Genomic DNA, 24,684 nt, shown 5'->3' with positions numbered 1-24,684 from the left:
AACAGTGTTCTGCAAATTGGTTGGACAGTGTCAAATTTTAAAGATGTGCCATGCATTAGATCTATAAAGTCTGATGAGGAAGAACATCCTGGGTTCTCCTTGCAGAGAAGGTTCTCCCTGCCTCTCCTGGGCAAATAGTGCCCATAAAGTCAAGCTTTTTATGAAGCATAAATTCAAAAGACCTGAAAAGTCTGAATGAAATTGTGTTATTGCACTAGTGTGCAATAGTTCTGTATTTCTATTTTACCAGTGTGCTTTTAAAAATGCAGTCCTCTTAGTTACTGTCCTTGGAATACTCTTAGAAAATTAGAAGTAAGGGGCTAGTGAGGGGAAAGGAGCAGCACCTGGGGAATAGGAAGAGAAGGTATTGCAAGGGATGGTGGTGTAGGGTAAATGTCCATAGATGCTGCCTGTGCCCTTAGGTAACCTTAATTAATAGTCCTTGAATTCCAAGGTGGGGTTTTTTCGTGGATAAATAGGCTAAGAGTAATTTTAAAAATCAAAATAGCATTCAGTCTTACTGGGTTTATGGTTTTTATTGTGTGAATGTCGTAGAAGAAGGATGCTAGATGTCCAAAAGGCTGCAGGTCTGTTCCCTGATTACTGAGATCTGTACGTCCATCTCTCTGAATGCAGTGTCCTGTTTTTCAACTCAACATTTTTTGGCTGCATGCATGTCTTGTGGACTCACAGACTCACCCACCCCTTGCTGAACTCACTTTTTTGTGAAAAAAGCAGTTCATTTTCACAACAGTGAGGAAGAATATGCTGCTCCAGGATGTGCTTCTGAGTGAAAGTCTGGCATCATGTTTCTCACAGTCAGTGCATTCATTACAGGACTGACCTGGCTTTGTTCTCCATTTCAGGCTCATTTGTGTTTGCTGTGACTGTCACCGACGCAGATGCTGGCTCCAATGCTGAGCTCCATTATTCCCTCGTGGGGAAGAACTCTGAGAAATTCCACATTGATCCAGCAAGGGGGGCAATCCTGGCTGCAAAACCACTGGCAGGAGAGTCCGAAGTCACCATCTCTGTTCACGTGAGGGATGGCGGCCGGTACCCCAAGACAGACTCTACCACTGTCACCGTCAGGTTTGTGGACAAAGCCGAATTTCCTCGTGTTCAGGCAGAGCAGGAGACCTTCACCTTCCCTGAAAACCAAGCAGTCGGGACACTTGTCACCACCGTCTCTGGATCTTCAGCCAGAGGAGGCTCCTTGTCCTATTACATCGCCAGTGGTAACCTGGGCAGCACCTTCCTGGTGGACCAGGTGACAGGACAGCTTTCTGTCAGGCGGGCTTTAGATTTCGAAGCCGTGCAGAAATATGTGGTGTGGGTTGAGGCCAGAGACATGGGCTTTCCACCCTTTTCCTCATACAAGAAATTGGAAGTGTCTGTGATTGACATCAACGATAATGTGCCGGAGTTTGAGCGAGATCCCTTCATTGCAGAAATAGCGGAGAACCTGTCGCCACGGAAGATACTGACGGTGGCTGCTGTCGACAGAGACAGTGGTCTAAATGGACAGCTAAATTATGAAATTATTGAGGGCAATACCGAGAACAGTTTCAGTATCAATCGAGCCACTGGTGAGATCAGAAGTGTCCGGCCCTTGGACAGGGAGAAACTGTCTCAGTACACACTAACTGTAAAAGCTTCAGATAAAGGCACTCCGCTCCAGAGTACAACTGTCAAAGTTGTCATTAATATTTTAGATGAAAATGACAACGCTCCGAGGTTTTCACAGATATTCAGTGCTTCTGTGCCTGAAAACGCACCTCTGGGTTTTACAGTGACGCGAGTCACAACATCAGATGAAGACATTGGGGTGAACGCGGTCAGCAGGTACTCCATAAGGGATACGAGTCTCCCGTTTACCATAAACCCCAGCACCGGGGACATCACTGTCAGCAGACCACTGAACAGGGAGGACACCGACCGCTACAGGATCAGGGTCTCTGCACATGACTCGGGCTGGACGGTGAGCACAGATGTCACCATCTTTGTCACAGATGTCAATGACAATGCCCCACGGTTTACAAAACCATCCTATTACCTGGAGTGTCCCGAGCTTCCTGGGATTGGGCTAAAGGTCACCCAGGTTTCAGCCACCGATCCAGATGAAGGGTCCAATGGTCAAGTCTTCTACTTCATAAAATCCCAGTCCGAATTCTTCCGCATTAACGCAACCACGGGAGAGATTTTCAACAAGCAGTACTTAAGGTATCAAAACTCCAGTGGTTCCAGCAATGTCAACATCAATAGGCACAGCTTCATCGTGACATCATCAGACCGGGGCAGTCCCCCATTAGTGAGTGAGACCACTGTCACCATAAACATCGTAGACAGCAATGACAATGCACCGCTCTTCCTCGCTCCTAAATATTTCACTCCTGTTACTAAGAACGTGAGGGTTGGCACAAATTTGATTAAAGTTACTGCGGTGGATGACAAGGATTTTGGCTTGAATTCTGAAGTGGAGTACTTCATCTCTGATGAGAGCAAAACTAACAAATTCAGACTGGACAGGAGTACAGGCTGGATTTCTGTGTCATCTTCACTAATGGCTGATTTGAACAAAAACTTCCTGTTTAAAGTGAAAGCCAAGGACAAGGGTAATCCCCCGCTATCATCTGAGGTAGCTGTTGAAATAGTAGTGACAGAAGAAAATTACCATACACCTGAGTTTTCCCAGAGCCGTATGAGTGTCACTGTCCCAGAGAGCTACTCTGTTGGAGCAGTGGTCAGGATGGTTTCAGCACGAGACAGAGATGCTGCTATGAACGGATTAATCAGATACAATATTTCCTCTGGAAATGAAGCTGGAATCTTTGCTATTAATACAACCACTGGTACACTGACACTAGCCAAACCACTTGATTTTGAGTTAAACCAAAAGCACGAGCTGGTTGTTGCTGCCGCAGATGGAGGGTGGGTATCCCGAACGGGCTACTGTGGTGTCACTGTTAATGTCCTTGATGTCAATGATAACTCCCCAGCATTCAGCCCTGAGGAGTACTTCCCCACCGTGTTAGAAAATGCCCCCAGTGGGACAACTGTGATTTGTTTAAACGCCACTGATGCTGACTCTGGATCTAACGCTGTGATTGCCTATGCCATCCAGTCCTCAGACAGCGACCTCTTTGTCATTGACCCCAACACAGGAACCATCACCACCCAGGGATTCTTAGATTATGAGACAAAGCAGAGTTACCATTTAACAGTAAAGGCTTTTAATGTTCCAGATGAAGAGAGGTGCAGCTTTGCTACTGTCAATATCCAGTTAGAAGGGACAAATGAATATGTGCCCCGTTTTGTGTCCAAGCTTTATTATTTTGAGGTTTCAGAGGCAGCCTCCAAAGGTACTGTTGTAGGTGAAGTTTTTGCAAGTGATCGTGATATGGGAATTGATGGAGAAGTCCACTACCTCATCTTTGGCAACAGCAGAAAGAAGGGCTTCCAGATAGATGAAAAAAGTGGCCAGATCTACGTTTCAGGACCTCTTGACAGAGAAAAAGAAGAACGAATCTCTTTGAAAGTCCTTGCAAAAAATTTGGGGAGCATTCGTGGTGCAGATATAGATGAAGTAACTGTTAATATCACAATCCTGGATGCCAATGATCCTCCTGTTTTCACCTTGGGAACCTACAATGTACGGATCAGTGAGGGTGTTCCTCCAGGCACCCATGTCACGTTCGTCAGTGCCTTTGATTCAGATTCTGTCCCCAGCTGGAGCAGGTTTTCCTATTTCGTTGGGTCTGGCAACGAGAACAGCGCCTTTTCCATCAACCCACAGACGGGACAAGTGACAGTCACTGCAGAGCTGGACCGAGAAACACTGCCTGTCTACAACCTGTCTGTGCTGGCCATCGATTCAGGAACACCGTCTGCGACAGGAAGTGCCTCTCTGTTGGTGACTTTGGAAGATATCAACGACAACGGCCCTACCTTGTCCACCAGCCAAGGAGAAGTCCTGGAGAATAACCGTGCAGGAACTCTGGTGATGACGCTTCAGTCGTCAGATCCCGATCTCCCTCCCAACCAAGGTCCTTTTACGTATTACTTGCTCAGCACTGGCCCTGCCACCAGCTACTTCAGCCTCAGCACCGCTGGAGTCCTGACAACAACGAGGGAGATTGACAGGGAGCAAATCAGTGATTTCTACCTCTCAGTCATTACGAGAGACTCTGGCGTTCCTCAGATGTCTTCCACAGGAACTGTGCAGATCAAGGTAATAGACCAAAACGACAACCCATCTCAGCCCAGAACAGTAGAAATCTTTGTTCATTATTATGGCAACCTCTTCCCAGGTGGAATTTTGGGCAACGTAAAGCCGCAGGATCCAGATGTACTGGACAGCTTCCAGTGCTCCCTCACCTCAGGAGTCACCAGCCTTTTCAGCATTCCTGGGGGCACCTGTGAGCTGCACTCGCAGGCGAGGTCTACAGACGGCACCTTTGACCTGGCCGTCCTCAGCAACGACGGGCTGCACGGAGCTGTCACCAGCAGCGTCCGGATTTTCTTCATGGGCTTCAGCAACACCACCATCGACAACAGTGTCCTCCTCCGCCTGAGCACCCATGGCCTGCAGGACTTCCTGACCAACCACTACCTGCACTTCCTGCGCATCGCCAGCTCCCAGCTGACGGGGCTGGGCACGGCCATCCAGCTCTACGGGCTCTACGAGGACGGCAACCACACCTTCCTGATGGCAGCCGTCAAGCGTGCCAACAACCAGTACGTGAACCCCAGTGGTGTGGCCACCTTCTTCGAGAGTATCAAGGACGTGCTCTTCCGCCAGAGCGGGGTGCGTGTCGAGGCCGTGGACCACGACTGGTGCCTGCAGAGCCCCTGCCAGAACGGGGGGAGCTGCCTGAGGAGGCTGGCGGTGGGCTCAACCCTGAAGACCCATGAGAGTGTCCCTGTCATCATCGTGGCCAACGAGCCCCTGCGGCCCTTCGTGTGCAGGTGCCTGCCAGGCTACGAGGGGAGCCTGTGCGAGACCGACATCAACGAGTGCCTCCCGTCGCCCTGCCACAACGAGGGCACCTGCCACAACCTGGTGGGGGGCTTCTCCTGCAGCTGCCCCGAGGGTTTCACCGGCATGGCTTGCGAGAGGGATGTCAATGAGTGCCTTTCCAACCCCTGCAAAAATGGTGCTGCCTGCCAGAACTTCCCAGGGAGCTTCAACTGTGTCTGTAAAACCGGGTACACAGGTATGCTTTTACTCCTCTGCACCTCACAGTCCAGAAAAGGTGATGAGATATGCCTTCTTAGCCTGAGATTGTCTGAATACAAGCATCCCCAGTAGATGAAGAGGTCATGAAAAATGAGGTATTAATAGTGTGAAAACTCAGAGGACCAGGTCCCCACAATGTCGCTGTAGGACACGAAAGAAAGATGAGACTCCAAATATTTCAGAAGGCAAAGAGCATAGAAAAAAGGCTTTCATTGTCTAATTCTTACTACCTTTTATAAGGTGTTCCAGTACAGATTTAACATGGTTGGTGAATAGGAATGACACCTCTCTAATCCCATTGGTTAACTAGAGAAACAGCAAAAACCACCTGGAGAAAGATTGTTTTGAGAAAGGATAGTTGTTTGCCAAGATTGTTTTGAGAAGAAACTTTCTTGAGAAATTTTTCCTTGGGAAAAAGTTAGCAGCTGCTAGCAGGCCAAAATCTCTCAGACCCAGAAATATCAGACCCACACCTCAGTATTATTTTATTTTAGCTCTCTCACAAGGCGAATCTCAGTTACCTGATTTGAATTAGAACAGAAAGGTTTTTCCGAGAGCTGTTTGAATTTTTTAAGTGTGTGGAAATCATTTCTAATGCTTAAGTATGATTTTTCTGTACATGTTGTTGTTATGCACATTGTGAGAGCATTTCAAGTCTTCTAGAAGTGTGCCAAGCAAGAAAATCAGCCTCTGTCCCAAATTACTTTCGGGACAGAAAACAGATGAAGGATATGGGAAAAACCAGAATTCAGGCAAAATGCTCAACCTCTCTGTTCTGTCTTTTGTCCCTTTGTCATTTATTTTTTTCATTAAGCTCAGAAATGTCTGCAGCATTCCTACCCCTTCTGAGTATTTTTCCTCTGGTATTTGTTACACATTCAAATACAGCAGCATTGTAACCCTAGAAAAGCAGGCTGGTCTTTGCTTCTGCCATGAGTAAGATATTTAAGGAAGGTCTGAACCATTTTAACCAGTGCTTATAGCCACTTTTTATAGAAATTAGAAAAAAAAATCTAGCCAGAGAAGATTAGGTAAGGCTTTAAGTGCCTTTTCTAAGGCGTATTTCTGTATTGCAGAAGCCCCAGGGCAGCCCAGCTCAGCACAGCTGTGTCCATTCTAGTGTGGGACTTGCCACCACCACCACAACTCACCTGTAACCCATGCAGGGATCAAGGGATCTACTGTTCCTCTGGGATTTTTTACTTAAAGCGGATCTGTGCAGGAGAGAATGGAGGAGAAAGTTAATTAATTTCAAAGTAAAGGTTTAACTACTTAATTTAAATCACAGCTGCAGCAGTGGACACATTTTCAGTGCAATATCAAGGATGCTGATGAGATCTTCTGCATGAACCTCACAAATATGCTCATGAGCCTCTGGTCAGGAGCAATTGTTGTTAATTGACAAGCAGTTCTAATTAAGTTACCAATCCAGGGTTTTATTTCATGTTGTATTAGCACATCAAATTATTTTGCCAGGAGCATAGCAAAATAATTCTAGGCCACCTCTGCCCTGTAACTCTTGAGGTCATTAGCACCAGAGAGTACAGGGACGTATGTTTGCTGTTGCAGTGAAAACACTTCATTAGCTCCTGCAGCAAACTACAGTGTATGCCTCTAGACTGTAATTTGAAACATTTATGAAACATCCAGCTGATTTCTTCTGGTGTTAAAGCTTGTACCTTAACCCTCAGTCCTTATGTCAGCTAAAAATGAAACTCTGCATGTGACAAGTTTAAAAAGAAGATGAGTATTTTTACTAAGAGAATGTTATGAGAGACTCTTAGAGTTTGAAGTGCTGGATTTCTTTCATGCCACAAATTAAATGTGGCATTTGATAGGAGCTTTCTTAAACTCCTTGTCAACACAAATAACCTTAAAATAGGCTGCCACTGAGGCAGACGTTTCTATTTGGGAGTCAGATGTTGTTTAATCAGTTGGCCATTGCAGAATCAAGAGCTATTAAAGTGTCCTGAGATTAATTGATCAAGACAGAAAACAAATGGCACCAGTGTAATTAAAAGACAAAATATCTTTGGAGTTTAATATCAACAGAGCTTATTAGATAAGATCACAATTAGCACAAAGTATATTTAGATATTTTATGGCTGCAAAAGCATATTTGAAATTCTGCAAATTAAATATTCAATAGATTCTGCAAACAAATGTCAGTGTACTGATTGTTTGAGAATGCTTGACATAGAGGCTATTATGTCATTATTATACTGCCAACAGTAAGAGAACACAGCTGCTTGGGCTCTTAATTTGCATTCATGTGTGATTAAAGATAGCCACAGTGGATGTAAAAATAAAGCCCCAAACTGTTTCTTCATGACTATAAGCCTTGAGTGCCTCAACAACAACAAAGAGGAATCCAAAATAGTGGATTTCTAATTCAGTTCTCCATATACATAGCTTTGCTGTTTCTGTTGGAATGAAAATACAGTCTCATAATTGAATTTGCATGCATGGTAAAAAAAATAATGTTTACATGGTTGTGCATGCAAGTAGAAATTAGTATTTTCTGGGACAGACTCTCTGTTCACTGTAAATTAGAGTACATGAGCTGTAGACCTTTATAATGGTGTACCTGAAAACTGAGTCTTAATTTTCCTTGATTTACTATGTTTTGTCAGCTGCATTTCACTTCATCATACTGCAAAAGGTAATGGCATTCTTTTCACTGGATAGGATTATAAAGACTGATTACCTCAGAGCAACATCATTAGGGTTTGAACAATCTGTTATAATTATATCTCTTAATGATGAACAGGTTTTGTTTTTAAAATAACCACTTTCTGGAGGGAATATGCTTGGTGATTTACAGTAGTTGTCTGCCCTTCCTTTGAACCCTTCATTTCCTGTTTTCCAGGATACATTTAGATGAAGGAATGTAGGTTTGTGAAGTTGTTTCAAATGCAAGATTAGAATATTAGAAGAGCCACTTTAAAAGACGGACACAGAGAACCACAAAAAACTAAAACTCTCCAATCAGCTGAAATCTTAACTCAAGAACATTCAGCTGGTATCTGTTCCTGTTACATTTTTCAATTAAAAAAAAAAAAAAAAAGGCTGAGGAACTTAGATTTTTTTGCATAAGCCCCTGCCTGTGATAACATCAGCTGGAGGTGATGAACGATAAATGTCGAATGCTGTCTGTTACCAATTATCCAGCATTCTCCTAATTTTCATGGTCTTCAGAAAAAGATTTTCCTGATGCAGAAATGCATACCTTGCATCTTTCATAATTTCTGATGAGAATTGATCTATAAACTCAGCTAACTTCAATTTTCATCTAGGCCAATTTGGATTTTGAGCAACTTGGTCTTGTGGAAGATGTCCCTGCCCATGGTTGGAGGTTGAAACAGGATGGTTTTTAAGGCCCTTTCCAATCCAAACCATTCTGTGATTCCATAAGGCTGTTACCCTAAACACACTTCTATTGGTTTCAAGAACTCTTCAAACAATAGTTAAGCATAAAGAAGATGCTGTTATTCATTGGCTGAAGTAAGTGCAGCTGAAATAAATATCCATATTCTCTTGCTGACTCAGCAAATGTGCCAGCTTTTATGTTTAGCTGAGAAAAAGAAGAGTATTTAGCGAGATTGAACTGCAAAAATCTGAGTAAGCCTTTTTAGCTATGCTTGATTTTTTGTGAAAACCAAGCAACATCACTGAGCTATTTTAAGCATGTCTGCCTCACTCTTGCTATGTGCTCTTCTTCGTAAGTCAAAGATCTCTACTACAGACCATAAATTGAAAACAAAGAAAACAGCAAAATCTCACATAAAAAGTTAGCTCATCCTTCAGTCATGCCCGTTAGAGAATAAAACATAAATAAATACCCCCAAAGCATAATTAGATTCAGACACTGGAAAAGTTTCCTGGATTTATGGTGCATCTACAAGTGATGTATTAACCGCAGGAATCCTCCAGCGCTCCATTTCCATCCTGCTCGCAGTCACACATGGAGAGCTGCTGCTCACATGGAAGAGCTGCTTGCAAACTGTAGGTTAAACAGAAAAGTAGAAGAGGAGGGCAAAAAACAAGAGGTTTTCTTCATTTGGTGACTCAAGTTGTTCATTTTTGAAAAAGGTAGCAGAGTTCTTAAAGCACAGTGCTGGTTTTCTACAGTTTTAAGCACCAGCAACCTCTGAGGACTGCCTATTGTGCATTCCTGTCAAGGGAGATGTAAAATTACAAGATATATGTGACATACAAGAACGGACACCCTCTGTGCAAGCTCATGTTGTACTTCTAACTTAAACGTACGCATATGGTGTAAGAAATAAAATAATTAATTACCAGTGCAAAAAGAAGCATTAAAACAATCTTAACCCTTGCTTTGTGCATATAGCCTGGCTGAGAGGAAGTTCAGGAAAAGTCTGGAAGACTGGCTGGTTTTGTGGATTTTTTACAGTGAGACAGGGAGGACAAACATGACAATACTTAGAAGTTTTTGCTGAGCACAGGCAGTGAAGGCTGGCACTGCTGGTGACAGGAAGACAGGTTCCAAGAATGGGATGTAGATGGAAGTGTTGCTAAACTCATCAAAGCCAAGCAATGAAAAACCTTAGAAAGGAAGACCAATATTTTTGTAGTTAAAGTTTCCATACAAAGAAAGTTTTAGTTTCGTGTAAAGAATACACTTGTCCGTATTTGGTGTCTGTTAAAATCTTCACTTTTTCTCTTGGTTCCCTTTCTTGCTGAAATGAATTATGTGATTTCAGTTTGTTCCCTGGGGAATAATATTTACCACATGTGACAATGTCTGCTTAGGAAAGGACTGTATCCAGGGCAGCTTGTTTTAGCTCCAGAGGATCATGCTCTCTCCAAGTCAGGAAGGAGGTTGTAATTGATGAGGAAAAATAAGAAAAATCATATAATGTACAATAGCAGCCTCTGTTCAGCATGACCTGCTTGTGCAGGGTCCAGCAAGGGTTGTCTGTATCTCCTTAGCACTCATGAGTATGTTGCACTCAACAGAGAGAAAAAAAGATGCATTTTTACAGTTCTTTAGTTCAGCGCTGCCTTTAGTTGCATGATCTCTCTTTTATAGACATGTTGTAGTTTGAAAGCAAAACGAGTGAGAGGCTCCAAGTCAGAGATACAATTTAATAAGAAGAAAGGTAGAAAGGTAAAAATAAAATAAATGCAATAACACAAAGGACCACTGACAGAGTCAGAATACAACCTGAGCAGGATGGTGGAAACAGTCCAGATGAGGTGGTCTTCCTGAAGCAGTGATCCTGTAGAAAGGTCTGGTAGCTCTGGTCCTCTGGGAATCCCGTAGGTAAGGCTGCTTGTACTGTCCCAAATCCCAGCTTATATCCAGGTGAGAATGCTTGTCTCCTCCCCCTGGGCAGAGCATCTCACAATGGGATGAGGAGTGTGAAGTGGGTCCTTGATGGCCCATTAAAGAGAGATAACTCCTGGAGGGAGTTATCTGTGAGTCACGACCAAGTCATTGATGGGCCATTAGCAGAAGACAGCCCTACACTAGAGCACTGCCCCACTTGGTTTCAACAGTTCATGAAGATGGTGATAGAATAAATACTTTGTGTACATCCTACACTACAACCCAGGACAAGACACCAGTTAATAAAATAAAGAATAAAATTCAATTCAATTAAAACAGCAGTCCACCAGTACCTGTAATCATAAGGAGACACTTGAAAAGTAAAGTTACTTTCTCTGGGCTGCAGATTGTGCCTATGACAGGGCTGGGAGCAGGCCAGCATCCCGTCTGTGATTCTTCTCTCTATCCCAGAGCTGGTCCCTGGCACTCTCTCTCCTGGTCATGAGTTCAGCATTGGTTCATAACCTCATTACCTACAACACCAGCCTGCCTTTCCCAGTTCCCTGAATAGTCTGACCTGGAAATTGCTTTTGTTCCCTCATCACAGGGAAAATGTGTGACTCCACTGTCAACTACTGTGAGTGCAACCCCTGTTTCAATGGTGGGTCCTGCCAAAGTGGGCTGGAGGGGTATTTCTGCCACTGTCCCTTTGGTGAGTACCCTTCTCCTCCTCTCCTCTTCACGTCCCCTTTCCCTATTCATATTTCTATTTATTTTTACCTGCATAAATGATTTCTGTTTTGAAAATGATACGAGGTTCAGAAAAACTGCACATATTTAGAGGTTCAATTAAGTAATTTTTTTAAAAAGAAAACTAGAGGATGATGTGGTCACTAAAAATACATATTGGTCATTGCTAGCAGCAGATCCTTTCTCTCTCACACAAAAACATAAGACCTGGTCAAACAACTCAGTGCCTAAAAATTAGAAAGGATATTTCTGATTAGATAGATACAGATAACTGTCCAAAAGTAAGAATGGATGCTTGAAATACTTAAATCAAGACCACTGACTTCCTAAAGAAAAAACTTAGCTCAACCACAGCTGTTTCAGGGCTAAAGTACCTTCACCACCAAGAATATGCAAAGTTCAGTCTGAAGGAGGAGGTATGGTGATAACAAAGCTCTCCTGATGAATAGCAGGCACTTTCAGGGGAGCTGAAGAGTAAGACCACTATATCATCAGTATTTTGCATCAGAGAAGCATATACTAGTGCCAAAATAGTTTCATAATTTTTAGAATTTAATTATCCCAGATTTGGTTTGTGGAATGAACCCAACAAAAACATAGAACAACATGGATATTTTAAGGCATCATGACACAATTGCAGCAAGATTGATTCTGAATGCAGATTAACCCAGAATTGCCATTATTCATATGGAAAAGTATTAAAGTAAATGTAACAGATTAATAAAAGAAACAGAAATGTACAGAAATCATCTACAGTGTTCTAAGGTCGCTGAAAACCCTCTCATAGAAATATAGTTCTCAATATGTGTTTATAACTAATGCTGAGTAAGTTTTTCTATTAACACGTGGAATAACTTCTCTATTCCCTTTTATTTCCTTTATTGTACATTTTCTCAGGGTTTATTAATTTCCATTGTAAACGCAACTAATATTCATAAATTAAATCAGGAGTTCTTTCCCATTGTTGCTTCAGTAAAAGAAAAATCAGGGGAAATTATGTGACAGAGATATGAAAAGAGGTATGTAGAATGAACCAAAATATTCATATCAGTAAAAGCATGAGAAGACATAATATTTTAATCACACATATGCTTATTTCATAAGTATAAAAAATGAACCCCTCAGTGAGAAATAGTTCAGATAACAGCTGCAGAGTGAAAAATAAACTTAACTTGCACATTTATTTCCATAGCTGGATTAATGAATTAATCATAGCCTGATGATAATTAACAACCAGGTCTTGTCAGAGCTGCCAAACTAGCTTGGTTTGGTGTTTTCCAAGGAAGCCACAGAGCTCGATGAAATGCTTTTTGATAGATGCATCTGTCCTTTGTAACTCGATTTTCAAGTTTAAATGTGATGTACCTCAGCACCCAGCTGTGGGTAACAGCATTCTTCTGTTGGTTGTGTGATTTTAATTGTACATTTAGAAGTTCCACAGCCATGTGGAGAGCATTTCCACACTTCGTTCCTGGGAGAGTGCGAGTTGAGAAAAAACCTCCCCAATTCCAAACTTCACTTTTCATCTTCCAGGTGTTTTTGGGAACCACTGCGAGCTCAATAGCTACGGGTTTGAAGAGCTGTCCTACATGGAGTTCCCCAGCATGGATCCCAACAACAATTACGTCTACATAAAGTTTGCCACCATAAAGAGCAACGCCTTGCTGCTGTACAACTACGACAACCAGACCGGAGAGCGGGGGGAATTCCTAGCAATAGAAATTGCGGGAGGGAGGCTGAGGTTCTCCTACAACCTGGGCAGTGGCACCTACAAGCTCACCACAGCCAAGAAGGTGTCTGACGGGCAGTTCCACACCGTCATCGCCCGCCGGGCTGGAATGGTAAGAAATTCTGGAAAATGAGCATTTTGGGGCGAGTTCAGCCAAATCACTTCAGCTTCCAGAGGAATATAAAATTAGTGACATGGCATCTGTTAGCAGAAACTCCAACTTTGGGAAAAACCTCTTTCGTTCCTGCCTCACTCCAACTGACTCAAAGCCCCGTGGTGGTTTGTTTAGTATGATGATGATAAAGTGTAATGAAAAAAACATGTGCAAAGTGCCCCCGTACTCTCAATGTGAAAAATGAGAGCCAGGAATAATTAATGACATAGATGACTATTAGCATGAGGCTAATTAACTGGTGTAGATTACAGGGATGATTATCAGGGAATGCTAATTAACTGCAGTAATTGCAAAAAACCTCAAAATAATTTTTCTCAAGATTTGGGAAATAGAAGTGGACAATTTAAAATTCTAGGCACTTGTGACCTCCTTGAGCTGATTCAGAGATTTTACCAATCTCATCAGACTGGGAGTTTGGTTTTCCTCCGTAGCATACATGTAAAGAGTTAAAAGGTGCTACGTTAAGAGAATTTTTTGAGGGGAAGGAGGGAAGTTATTTTTCTCTTTGTCCCCCAGAATGCATCTGAGGTGAGAAGCTCTGCCAAAAACTGGGACAACTGATTGCAATATGCCTGGCACTCTGACCCCTCTCCTGCCTTCATTTTTTTCTCCAGTAAATGTTTTCTATTCCTCTTCTCTCATTTTTTAATAATATTTCCAAAGCAGAACATAAACCAAGAGCTCTTTGAATCCAAGCCAAGTTTTTTGACTTCACAGTGTTTGAGTTAGAAATGAAACCAAATCTATTTGCTGTCCACAATCAGTAACTATTGCCCAAGAGTGCCCTTCTCAGGCAGAAATGGCCAGCATACGTGGAATTCCATATTCTCCCCATGTTTAAAATTGAAGTCATAGAACAATAATATATGGTGGGGTTCCCCATTTTGTTTTGTATATTTCAAGCTAGAAATGATGAAAGGAATAAAAGCAATAAACTCTTCTACCCAGTGGAGCTCCCTTCTAGTCCTTTCAGAATCTCAAGCCTGAAACTCCATTTCAGTTCATAGTGCAAGACCTGAAATCTCCATTTATTCTGGGTGTTGGTTTCTTCTCCCAAGTTACAAGCAACAGGGCAAGAGGAAATGGCCTCAAGTTGCAGCAGGGGAGGTTTAGATTGAGTGTTAATACAGAGTTCTTCCCCAAAAGGATTGTCAATGCCTGGAACAGGCTGCCCAGGGAAGTGGTTGAGTCACCATCCTTGGAGGTATTAAAAATATGTGTAGATCTGGTTTAGTGGTGGCCTTGACAGTGCTGGCTTAGTGGTTGGACTCTTGCAGATCTTTTCCAACATTAAGGATTCTGTGGTTCTGTGAAATCCAGTCTTCAAATCCAATTTGTGTGTGTTTTACGACATATATATCCAAATAGGATGAAAAAGAATTGTGATGTTCAGCAATGACTTTGGTTTAACGTGCTTTGATACCGGATATAAATTTGCATCTTGCATCACAGCTTCCTAATTGTAAAGCCCAAAGGTGCACTTTAATCTTGACATGCACCACATTCCCATTTTAGTAACTAAAGTAGAATGTTACTTCTATAAATAAGATGTAAATGGCTAAGTATAGGGGCACAGAGTAAAAATTGCAACAAATAAATGAAGTACACTGAAGAAAAAAAAAAGAGAGAAAGAAAATGTTTTACTTGTCAGTGTGCCAGAGAAGAGGAGAACATATAAAGGGCTATTTATAGAAATTTCAGCTATGAATGCTTCAGGCTAAAAGCAAACATTTAAGGCAACCTATACCTTTGTGTGATTTTGTTTGTTTGTTTGCTTTAATATTTAAACCTATTCAGTAATGTCAGCTGTTTACAAACAGTATGTGAAGAGAATCGCCTTTGTCTTAGATATTTCTGCCGCAGAAAAAATGTCTCCCAGGTGTCCAAAACTGTATAAAATAGGCCCCCTTCAGGATTCCAAATCTGTAATTTCCTACAACACAGTGGGATTTTATCGGAAACTGGTAAAATCATTAAGTTGTCAGTCCTGAGCTATTGCAAAGTGACAGGATAGAAAGGCTCATAATGTGGCAAGGTAACTGTGGAGTAATGCTTAAGTAACAAGCAGGAACATTTGACTAACATTAGAAAATAAATTGTATGAACTCTGGTCCAAGTAAAATATATTCTCAAATATCCAGCCCTTCAGCTGGGGTTGGAGCTTGGCTTGCAGAACACATAGCAATGTAAGTCAGGGAGATTATGCTGATTGAGCTAAGAACAAAAAACTCATTTCAGTTTTTGTTGTTGATGTTCTGAAGAAAAATATGTATGCATGTGGTGGCATACAGAGCAGCCATCTTATTATTCTTTCTCTGAATTGTTTCATTTACACAGGGCTATAATCTGCTTTGGAACTGCAGACTGACATTTCTTGGGAGAGGCACTTTGCTCATTTGTAGGGAAAGAAATTCAAGATAAGCTTCCATTAAAAATAGCAGATTGAACAATTTAATTGTACTGTACGGCATGATTTAGGGCTAAGAGCTCTGAATTTATTTGGTCAATACAGTGCATCAGCTTGCAGCGTGTGTTTGGAACTAGCGGGGACAATCTGTGGGGATTTCAACAGGCTGTTGTTACCAAACTTATTTGCAGGCAGTAGAAAACAAAAACCTCTGCAGAGTAATGATGTACTGATAGCCAGTGCTGCTTGCTCAGCTCCCATAGAGCAATCTAAATCAAAATATAAACCCAGGCATTTTTAAAGGTGGCGTTTGATTTAAATTTGCTGTAAAATTGTACCACACATCTAGCTGAAACACGAGGAGATGTACAATGTGGAGATTATGTTTATTTTTCTGAAAATTTGTTTTAAGGAATAACTAACCTTCAGGGTTGGTTGGGGTTTCCTTTTTTTCAGCGCATCTGTTATTAATAAATCACTGTGGGGACAATTCTTTGCTAAATAAGGAATAAAACAAAAACTCCTTTTTAAATCAGCAGGATTTATTTCATGATTTTAGTGACAGCTTCAGTTAGACTTTACAGATTACAAATAGAAGTGCCATGAGCAGCTTTAGTGTAAAAAAATTGGATGGGTAGTCTCAGAATCACAGAGTGGTTTGAGTTGGAAAGAACCTTAAAGATCATTTGGTTCCAACCCCCCTGTCACAGGCACAGACACCTTCCACTAGACCAGGTTGAGGAAACCTCATTGTCTGGGACTTGATACCTTGGGGATAAAAATAGTAATAGTAATAATAATAATAATAAGTGTAAGACTGCTGTAAGTACTAATAATACCTGGTACTTCTCTAAACATCAGCTCAGTCCCACTCCAGGTGTCCAGATACTTCTCCATTATCAAAGTTAACGTCCCTCATGACCTCTTAGTCAAGGAGTTACCTTAAGCAGGCCCATTTGGCTACTTTTTGAGTTTTGTTGATTGGTTGGTTTTTATTTTTAACTAGTAATCTCAGTGTTTCTACTCCTAGGGTCATTATTTTTAACTAGTAATCTCAATGTTTGTAGTCCCAGCTTTTGTAACACGCTTTTTTATCAGGTTCAGTATGTTTTATGTCATGGTAAAGCCCCTGAAGGAACACCCTTTGTGATTGGAGGGGGCAGCTTTTTGCTTAGATTATCTGAACCGTATCAGGAGTAGGATATGGTATGAGTCAAAATAACTTCAGTTTCAAGGAGTAAAGCAAGCAAATAGGAAAGAAACCCTGACCAAATGTGAAAAACTGGTGTTTAACTGCTTGTCTGTATAAAGCAGACATTAGCTTCTTCTCTGTATCCACGCCTTGGTGGTGTCTATGGAGTTGAGCCAGTCGCTCTTGAAGCACCCTGCAATCCATTGTGATATACAAATGCTCCTTTCTAGCCAAGTCCTTGACATAATACACTTAAGCATAAATAGTTAATGTGGTTGGGGACTAAAGCCTTGCAATATTCAGCATATCTCTGTGTGTGCCTTTTGCAGGCAGCATCCCTGACAGTGGATTCCTGCTCTGAGGACCAGGAGCCAGGCTACTGCACTGTTAGCAACGTTGCTGTTTCAACTGACTGGTAAGTATTTCTTCATTCTGTGAGGTTAGTTTGGGGTTTGGTTGAGGGTTTTGGGGTTTTTTTTGGAATAAATTTAAAAGTAAAGTTAAGAAGAAATGTCCCTGTAAAGCCAGGGAAAGTTGGAGTAATGATAAGGCTCCCAAGTGTTGGTTTCTTCCATCTTTGCAGAAGCAAATTAAATTTTCTACATGCTCTGCTGCTTGCAAGGTCAGGCTACATTTCTGCGTGGTCACAGCAAGGAGTTTGCTCAGAAATCCCCAGTTCTCAACACCATCTCTGTCCCCAGGCTCTGGTGGCAGTCAAGAAATGCATGGCCATGGGTAGTCTGCGCTGTGGTATAAATGAGGATAAGATCTATTGCCTAATGATTTGAGGTCATGTATTTATTTAAACTGCACCTCTCATTGCTCAAAGAGACATAGGAAATAGAATCACCTGATTACTGCTGTTGTTAAAAAGAATATGAACAGTAATTACTTTGACATTATTTTCAGGTGTTTTCTGTTACAGTTGTGAGTTCATAAACAGTGTCCAGTAAAGAAAGCAAACTTTATTTCTGGTGTTTATTGTAACTAACTCAGTAGCCTTTGGGTCACATCTTTGGAGATAACAGTAACTTTAATCCCCATCACTTTGGCTGATTTCTTACAATAATCACAATCATGTTTCCTGCCACACAGGGTTTTCTCTGCTATCAGAGGTGTGACATCTTTGTAAAACAATGAGTAAATCTTCCTGCTATTTATGTATCATCTACAATCTCAGTTATAGTTGGGCAAAAAACCTTATTTGTTATGATCCCAAGCACACTGCTCAGTCAAGTGAATAGAAATTTTGACATGCAAAGTGAGTGTGAATTTAGAGTCATACCCACTCTAGCTGTTAGTTCAAGTGCTGTTGATCTCTCTGCCTCCCCTTCTAAACATAAAATACCAATTTGGGAAGAGGAATTTTAGCTGCAGGCTGTAGTTGATGGTTGCAGTTCCTGTGCTGTCATCACTATCCTGATGTCTGGTACTGATTAGTTATTTTTCCTTATTTTTATTTTTTACAGGACTCTCGACGTACAACCAAACCGAGTTACTGTTGGTGGCATCAGGTCCATAGAGCCCATCCTTCAGAGGAGAGGACAGGTGGAAAGCCATGATTTTGTGGGCTGCATAATGGAGTTTGCAGTCAATGGACGTCCCCTGGAGCCCAGCCAGGCTTTGGCAGCCCAAGGAATCTTAGATCAGTACGTCTGCTATATATGGGATCAAATGGACCCCACTTGCAATAAAGGAAGCTGTCATGAATGCTGTTCCATTCAGACACCAACAGATATTTCATGTTAAAATAATGACTGTAGAACCTACTGTAAAATGTGAAAAACGTAGGAAGAAAGTGAATTTGGATTAAAGGTTCACTAAAGATTACAGAGCCTTAAAAAAACAGTAACATCATTACATTTCTATAGTCAGTTATCATTCAAGTTGCTTTGCAAGCTGAAATTGAGTAGTCCCTGTTCTTGGGTTTCTGTATAAATTCCACCTGGTTTTGACTATACTCATACTGTTTGCTAACCCTCTACTCCCTTTTATTTCCTCTTAATCCACCATGTCTGTTCTCTCACTTTGCCTCTCAAGTATCACTGAATTTCCCTCACATCCTCTGAGTGGTCTTTCAGAAATGATGAACTATCCAATTCTATTGTTTTTTCCATCTCAGTATTTGAAGTCACAGTTGTAGCAATAATGTCAGTCTTCCATCCAGATTTCCTCATTCATACCTCTTCTCTCAACCCCCGTGTTTGCACTGGTCATTGCAATATGAAGGCTGTGGCAGTCTGCAGCATAAAAAAATGCCTAAAAAGGTTTCTTCTCTCTTGCAGAACAGATAGTAGGAGTTTGGGTGTCCTCTTTTGTAAGACTGCTATAAATTGATGCTGAAAATTTGGGTCTGCTTAGAAACTTGAGCTGTCTACAGAGATTCTTAGAATTACTGAATGGTCTGGGTCAGAAGGGACCTTAAAGATCATCCAGTTCCAACCCCTGTGCCATGGATAGGGACACCTTCTACTGGACCAGGTTGCTCAGAGCCCCATCCAGCCTTGCCTTGGATACTTCCAGGGATGGGAAGAGGAGCCGTTTTTCCATCTCTGATGGAAAGAAAGGGAGAGTACCATTTAAACAGAGGACACATTCCCAGCACATTTGCTCTGCTTATTTGTGTGCACTTTCTTCAGCATCTACTTTTCTGATTTCTTGCAGGTGTCCCAGACTGGAAGGCGCTTGCACAACCAGCCCCTGCCAGCATGGTGGCACTTGTGTCGATCAGTGGTCATGGCAGCAGTGTCACTGCAAGGAAGGACTGACAGGAAAGCACTGTGAAAAATGTAAGGAGGAGATCTTTAATATGCACCTCACTGTGGCTCAACCAAAGGCTGTTAAGAGTTTCTTTCCAGGGCCACGGGATAATGAATTTTATAAAATAATGAAAACAAGCAGCATGTTGCCTCTTAAGTAGTTTAGAGAAGTCCACAATGGACTGTTGTCCTTTCATGAGCTAAAAATGGCAACAACTTGAATACATAATGTTTTCTGGTCTGTATATCGCATTTCAGGTAACTTGCACTCATTTAAAGCCCTGCTTCCCAATAACATATAATCTGTAACTATTAAAATAAAGGTATCCCATAGGAGGGATTTATCTGCTGTGGGGAGGTAAGAGGGTAAGCAAAAACCCTTTCACGTAAACATTGAGTTCATGTGCTTATGGCTTCTCCAAACTAAGGTACTTTTCATCAGATTGACTGTGGATTATATGCAAGAAAATATTGTAAATGTAAATGAAAATAAGGCATTTATGCTCGGGGATGATTAACTCTCATAGGAGCAGCCCTGTAAATCAATATGGGATTGTCCAGGAGAGCAAAGTGATTTATTTCTGTGTAGTTGTAGTATAATGACTGGGCTTTGTTTTTTTGCATGTCCCATTATTGTTTATATTGATTTATATGCTTTTATTGCACCGATTTACAAAAGAATTTAGCCATAATTTTAACAGCATTTGGTAGTCAATGCTCTGCCTCTTTTATTCACTTTTTTTTAATGCCATAACAAATAGAAAGTCATTATCTCTGCCCTGAAGAGCTTAGAGTTCAATATATCATGAAACCCGGCTTGCAGTAATGGAAACAGTAACATCCCTGGGAAGGAATTACAGTTCTGAGAGCCAAATTTTTTTCCTTACTCCCTCACTCGTTCCCTGGTGAGTTTTAATTTACTATTGACTGATAGCAGCAGTAAATTACTCGCACACTCCCACTCTCAAACACACATTCTGGTGGAAGCCAAAGAATAGAGGGGCTGCAATTGCCATTCACTCCTGCTCCCCCCACTCTCCTTGACCCGCTCTGAACTTGATCTCTGCTCCGAGGGAAGGCGATGGGGCAGATGATGGCCGGAGCTGTCATGAGCTGCGTGCTCAACGTGTCCCTGTCCTTGTCCCAGATATCGCAGCGGACACGGCGCTGTCCCTGGAAGGCAAGGGGTGGCTGGACTACCACCTGAGCCCCAACCAGAAGCGGGACTACCTGATGAGACTCGGGGCTTGGGGCCGCCCGGGCGTGGAGCGCCTGGAAGTGAAGTTCATGACGAGGAGTGAGAATGGCGTTCTGCTGCACGTCCAAGAGAGCAGCAACTTCACTACTGTGAAGGTGAGATTACGGCTAATTCCAGGTTTGATTTGATTGGACTGCCCCGTGTGCAGCGATCAAAATCGGGTTTTTCCATTACTCTTTCTGTTTCCTTTGTAAAATATTGGGTCTTTAACTGAGACTAGGCACGGCTCCAGTGTCATTCATCTTCTCAACAATTCTCTTCCTATTTGCCAAGGTATCAGAAGATCTTGATGGTTTTATATCTAATCAGTTTTGTCTAGACTCCAAATGGTGACTGTTTCAAGGCAACGAGAACGGTGCTCATTGCCATGGTTATTATCATCATTACACTTTACAGAACAAATCATTTTGTTATTGGCCTTTTATCTTCTGATTTTTTGAGCCTTGAACCCAGACCCTCCTTAAGCTAGCAAACGATTTCCAAAAAGTTTTCATTAATTCCTACCGACATGGCTCAAGCTTATCAAACTAGGAAGTGAGGGATAACTTGAATTCATGAGGTTATTCGCAGACCAATGTCAATATCAAATTATTTTGGCATGCAAAGCTGAATTAATGCTTCAAATGCCACACTGTTTTAGGGGGTTTTGTTGTTTTTTCTTTCCTCAAAGAGCTTATTGCTGCAGAAGTTACCTTCCTCAAGAGAAAGCAATGGTTTGGTTCCTGGCGATGACTCAGTTCATTTACTCATAATTCTAAATGAGTACAGCAGTGATGTTGGCAAGTCCCTTTATTGGGTTGGTGTAAGCTCCAAGTTTCCTTGACTGCTGCAAAGCTTTCCAAGTTTTTCTTCCTTGACTTTTAGAGAAATTCATATAGAAATTCACACTTTCTAAGCTTCAGCCCCATGGATATCCTCCACCTGCCTGGTTAGAGTTACGGAGCTTTCCTGACACACCGGCTGCATTTAAGAAGCAAGCCTGCACTACTTCCCTGGCATATACTTTTACCACATCATTTCATAGGAAGTTTCTGCCTCGTTTATATTAGCAGATAAGATCTCATTATTTTGCCTTTTGGAGAGAAAAAACGCTTTTCTTCCCACTAGTAGATTTTGCTAGGTGGGCTCTCCAAGCATTATTGAAAAAAAAAGAGGGAGAGTTGCCTTTCCTGGCTAAAAGCACTGGTGCTGTGTTTATGCAAACACTCTCGTTATTGTTAATATTGGTGAAGTTATACAAGCAAGCAGAGGGTGTCAAGTCCCAGCCCCAGCTGTGCAAGGGAAGAGAGCAGAGGTTTGCCTAATACCTGATGCAGAAGTTTGAGGAAGGAGAGCCGTGCTGGTTGTTGCCAAGCAGTTCCCAGGTGTTGTTAGTTAGTAAAACTGTAGTAATTTAACTGTAGCTAGTCCAGTATGGCCTCTGCACTGCTCCTCATTCCCGGAGTAGGTATCATAATGAGTATTCCCCTCAGTGGTGACCCAAGATGCCAATGAAGCCAACCCAGCAAAGGTCTCCATGTTATCTCCATCACTCCTGGTGCAGAAGTTGGGCTTTAGGGAGCTGTCTTTACAATTCTTGTCAGTCTTCAAAACAGGAAATTTTATAACTTGGTTTTTGGGTCTTTGAATATCCTTGTTATCCAAAGTATTAACATTCAGAGAAAACCTGCCATGTGTTTTTAATATTAAACCATGCTAGGGAAAAGCTACGAGTCCTGTGGCTACTTCCATGCCTTCACATTTTTCCTCTAGTAGGTAATTGGTTTTGGTGTGGCTGGGATTGGGGTAAAACTAGAGAAGTGGTAATATATCAGAGCCACTGAGATTGTGAGCAGTTGATTCAGTAAATGATGGATGATATAAACTCCTTCCAAAGAACCTGAGAGGGGGCTTTATGATATAAAGGGATTTTTAATCCAGGAAAGATACAAGCTTTTGCAGATTACATTAAATAATTGTCAAATTCAGGTGGAAAATTCTTCCTCCAAAATCCACTACAACAATGAGGGTGGGGGATTCCTTATTACTATGGCTCTTTGTCACAGCTTATTTTCCTACAAATGCACATTGCAAGTAATTCAGTTAGAAGTAATGGGATAATTACAGCAGGTTAAAGGTGAAATTGCCTTGCTTTATCTAGAAATCTCATCTGCAGTCAGATTAAATTAGCATAAATGGAGCTCTAAGATCTCTGAATTGTATGGGTAGAGGATGGGGATTACATTTTACTTATATTAGTTAACATACTCCTGTGTGAGGGGTGGTTGGGCCCTGGCACAGGTTGCTCAAATTTGTGGATACCCCATCCCTGGAAGTGCTCAAGGCCAGGTTGGATGGGTCTCTTAGCAGCATGGTCTAGAGAAAGGTGTCCCTGCCCATGGCAGAGGGGTTGGAATTGGATAATCTTTAAAGTCACTTCCAACTCAAACCATTCCATGGTTCTATATATAGAATATATCAAGTTGTAGGAATAAATCAGAACATAGCCCTTTTAAATGAAATCCCATTCAATGGCTAGTTTTAAGACAAAAAAAGCTCAATTTGTTCAGCAAATGAGACTTGGAATGTTAGTAAAGTTGAATCAGCCCTGTAGTTAGGAATATGTTTGCTTCAGTGGTTCATTCTTTTCATTATATTCCACTTGTCAGTCACTCAGCCATTTAAGAGAACCCCAGAAATTTGTGTTACTTAATTCTGTCAACTTTGTTTCAAATTTAGAAACATGTTCTGCTTCAAGGCACCAAGAAGAGCATTCCAGATCTTTTCCTGATTGAAGCAGTCATGGACCAGTCTTGTCTCTGGAAATTTTCTTTTCCAATTGCCCCTACTATGTTATTTATAAGTCAGTTAGCATTAGTCACATGCAATTTTAAAGATACAGGAACAGGGTTAAAGAATCATGCATTACTATGGAAAATACCAGTTGTTCACAGGTAAATAATTCTACAGGTCCTTTCTAAGGTGAAATTAAAAATTTTGCCTCTGTGCTCAGACTTCCCTTAAGCTTGGATGGTATTGTCTGGCATGGTGTATTCCTTTCTGTTTACATAAAGACTAAAATACAAGGCAGTATTTTTATGGGGCATAAAACACAGAATTAGACATAACAAACCAGTTACAGGTTGCAGACATAAATATATGTACATAGTCAGCTCAGTCAACCTTTTTATAAGTGGTTGTGGGAAATAGTGTTTAATATGTTTTAATAGTCTGTAGGCTGCTTTTGTAAATGTGGGATTTTCCTTGGGCTGTGGGATAGTTTAGACACATGCCACTTGTGTTTTATCAGTAACAAAAGCACCTTGTCTCCAAGGCAAGCTTTATCAAACAATGCATTTTCCAATAGTCTAAATTACTGCCTTCATAAATGAAGTGGATGCGCATATTAACTGTTGTACCCGCCATCCAAATGGAATACGTGCTCGATGTATTCATTCAGGCAGCTGCCAAGACATGAGCATGGTCTTACAGCCTCATTAAAGCTGGAGTGTCTGAACAAAGTCCTCAGCTTGCATCACCAGAGAAGCAAATCCAGAACGTTTAACAGTTTCTGGAAACGAGAGCAGCATTCTTGTAGCCGGTGTGTCACCTCACAGTTCTTCCCAGGTGAACTTTATTTTTCCTGGAACAAAGGATGCAAGGCTTTGAGAGCTTTCAGCAAACCTGGGGGTGTGACCTTTGCTGGACTCTGCCCATGCACGTCCTGCACGCTCAGGATACAGATCTCGGACTGACTGAGCTGCCATGGGGAACGTGGGATGGAGAGCATTTGTTCCATTTAATATGTGTGACCAAACATTCAGGAATATGTGTGACCAAACATGCAGAGCACTGAAGGAAACTTGCAGCAAGTTCCAGAGTCATCCTACATGAGTTTAC

The 24,684-nt window shown here is 41.7% G+C and overlaps 1 protein-coding gene across 1 annotated transcript in view; it reads left to right on the top strand.

Annotated features, from left to right (window-relative positions):
• The window catches only part of FAT4 (FAT atypical cadherin 4), a gene marked incomplete at its 5' end in the record, with an annotated part of 123,536 nt that overhangs the window by 92,270 nt on the left and 6,582 nt on the right, over positions 1–24,684 (top strand). Inside the window, 7 exons of the mRNA XM_083861768.1 lie at positions 867–5,216; positions 11,143–11,247; positions 12,819–13,126; positions 17,118–17,203; positions 18,258–18,437; positions 19,453–19,577; positions 20,695–20,900. Of these exons, the coding sequence (XP_083717894.1) occupies positions 867–5,216; positions 11,143–11,247; positions 12,819–13,126; positions 17,118–17,203; positions 18,258–18,437; positions 19,453–19,577; positions 20,695–20,900 (5,360 nt within the window). The remainder of the gene's footprint in view (positions 1–866; positions 5,217–11,142; positions 11,248–12,818; positions 13,127–17,117; positions 17,204–18,257; positions 18,438–19,452; positions 19,578–20,694; positions 20,901–24,684) is intronic.

This window comes from Zosterops lateralis (assembly GCF_965231275.1).
Source record: "Zosterops lateralis genome assembly, chromosome: 5".
NCBI lineage: Eukaryota > Metazoa > Chordata > Aves > Passeriformes > Zosteropidae > Zosterops > Zosterops lateralis.
This window is presented reverse-complemented; position numbering and strand designations above follow the sequence as displayed.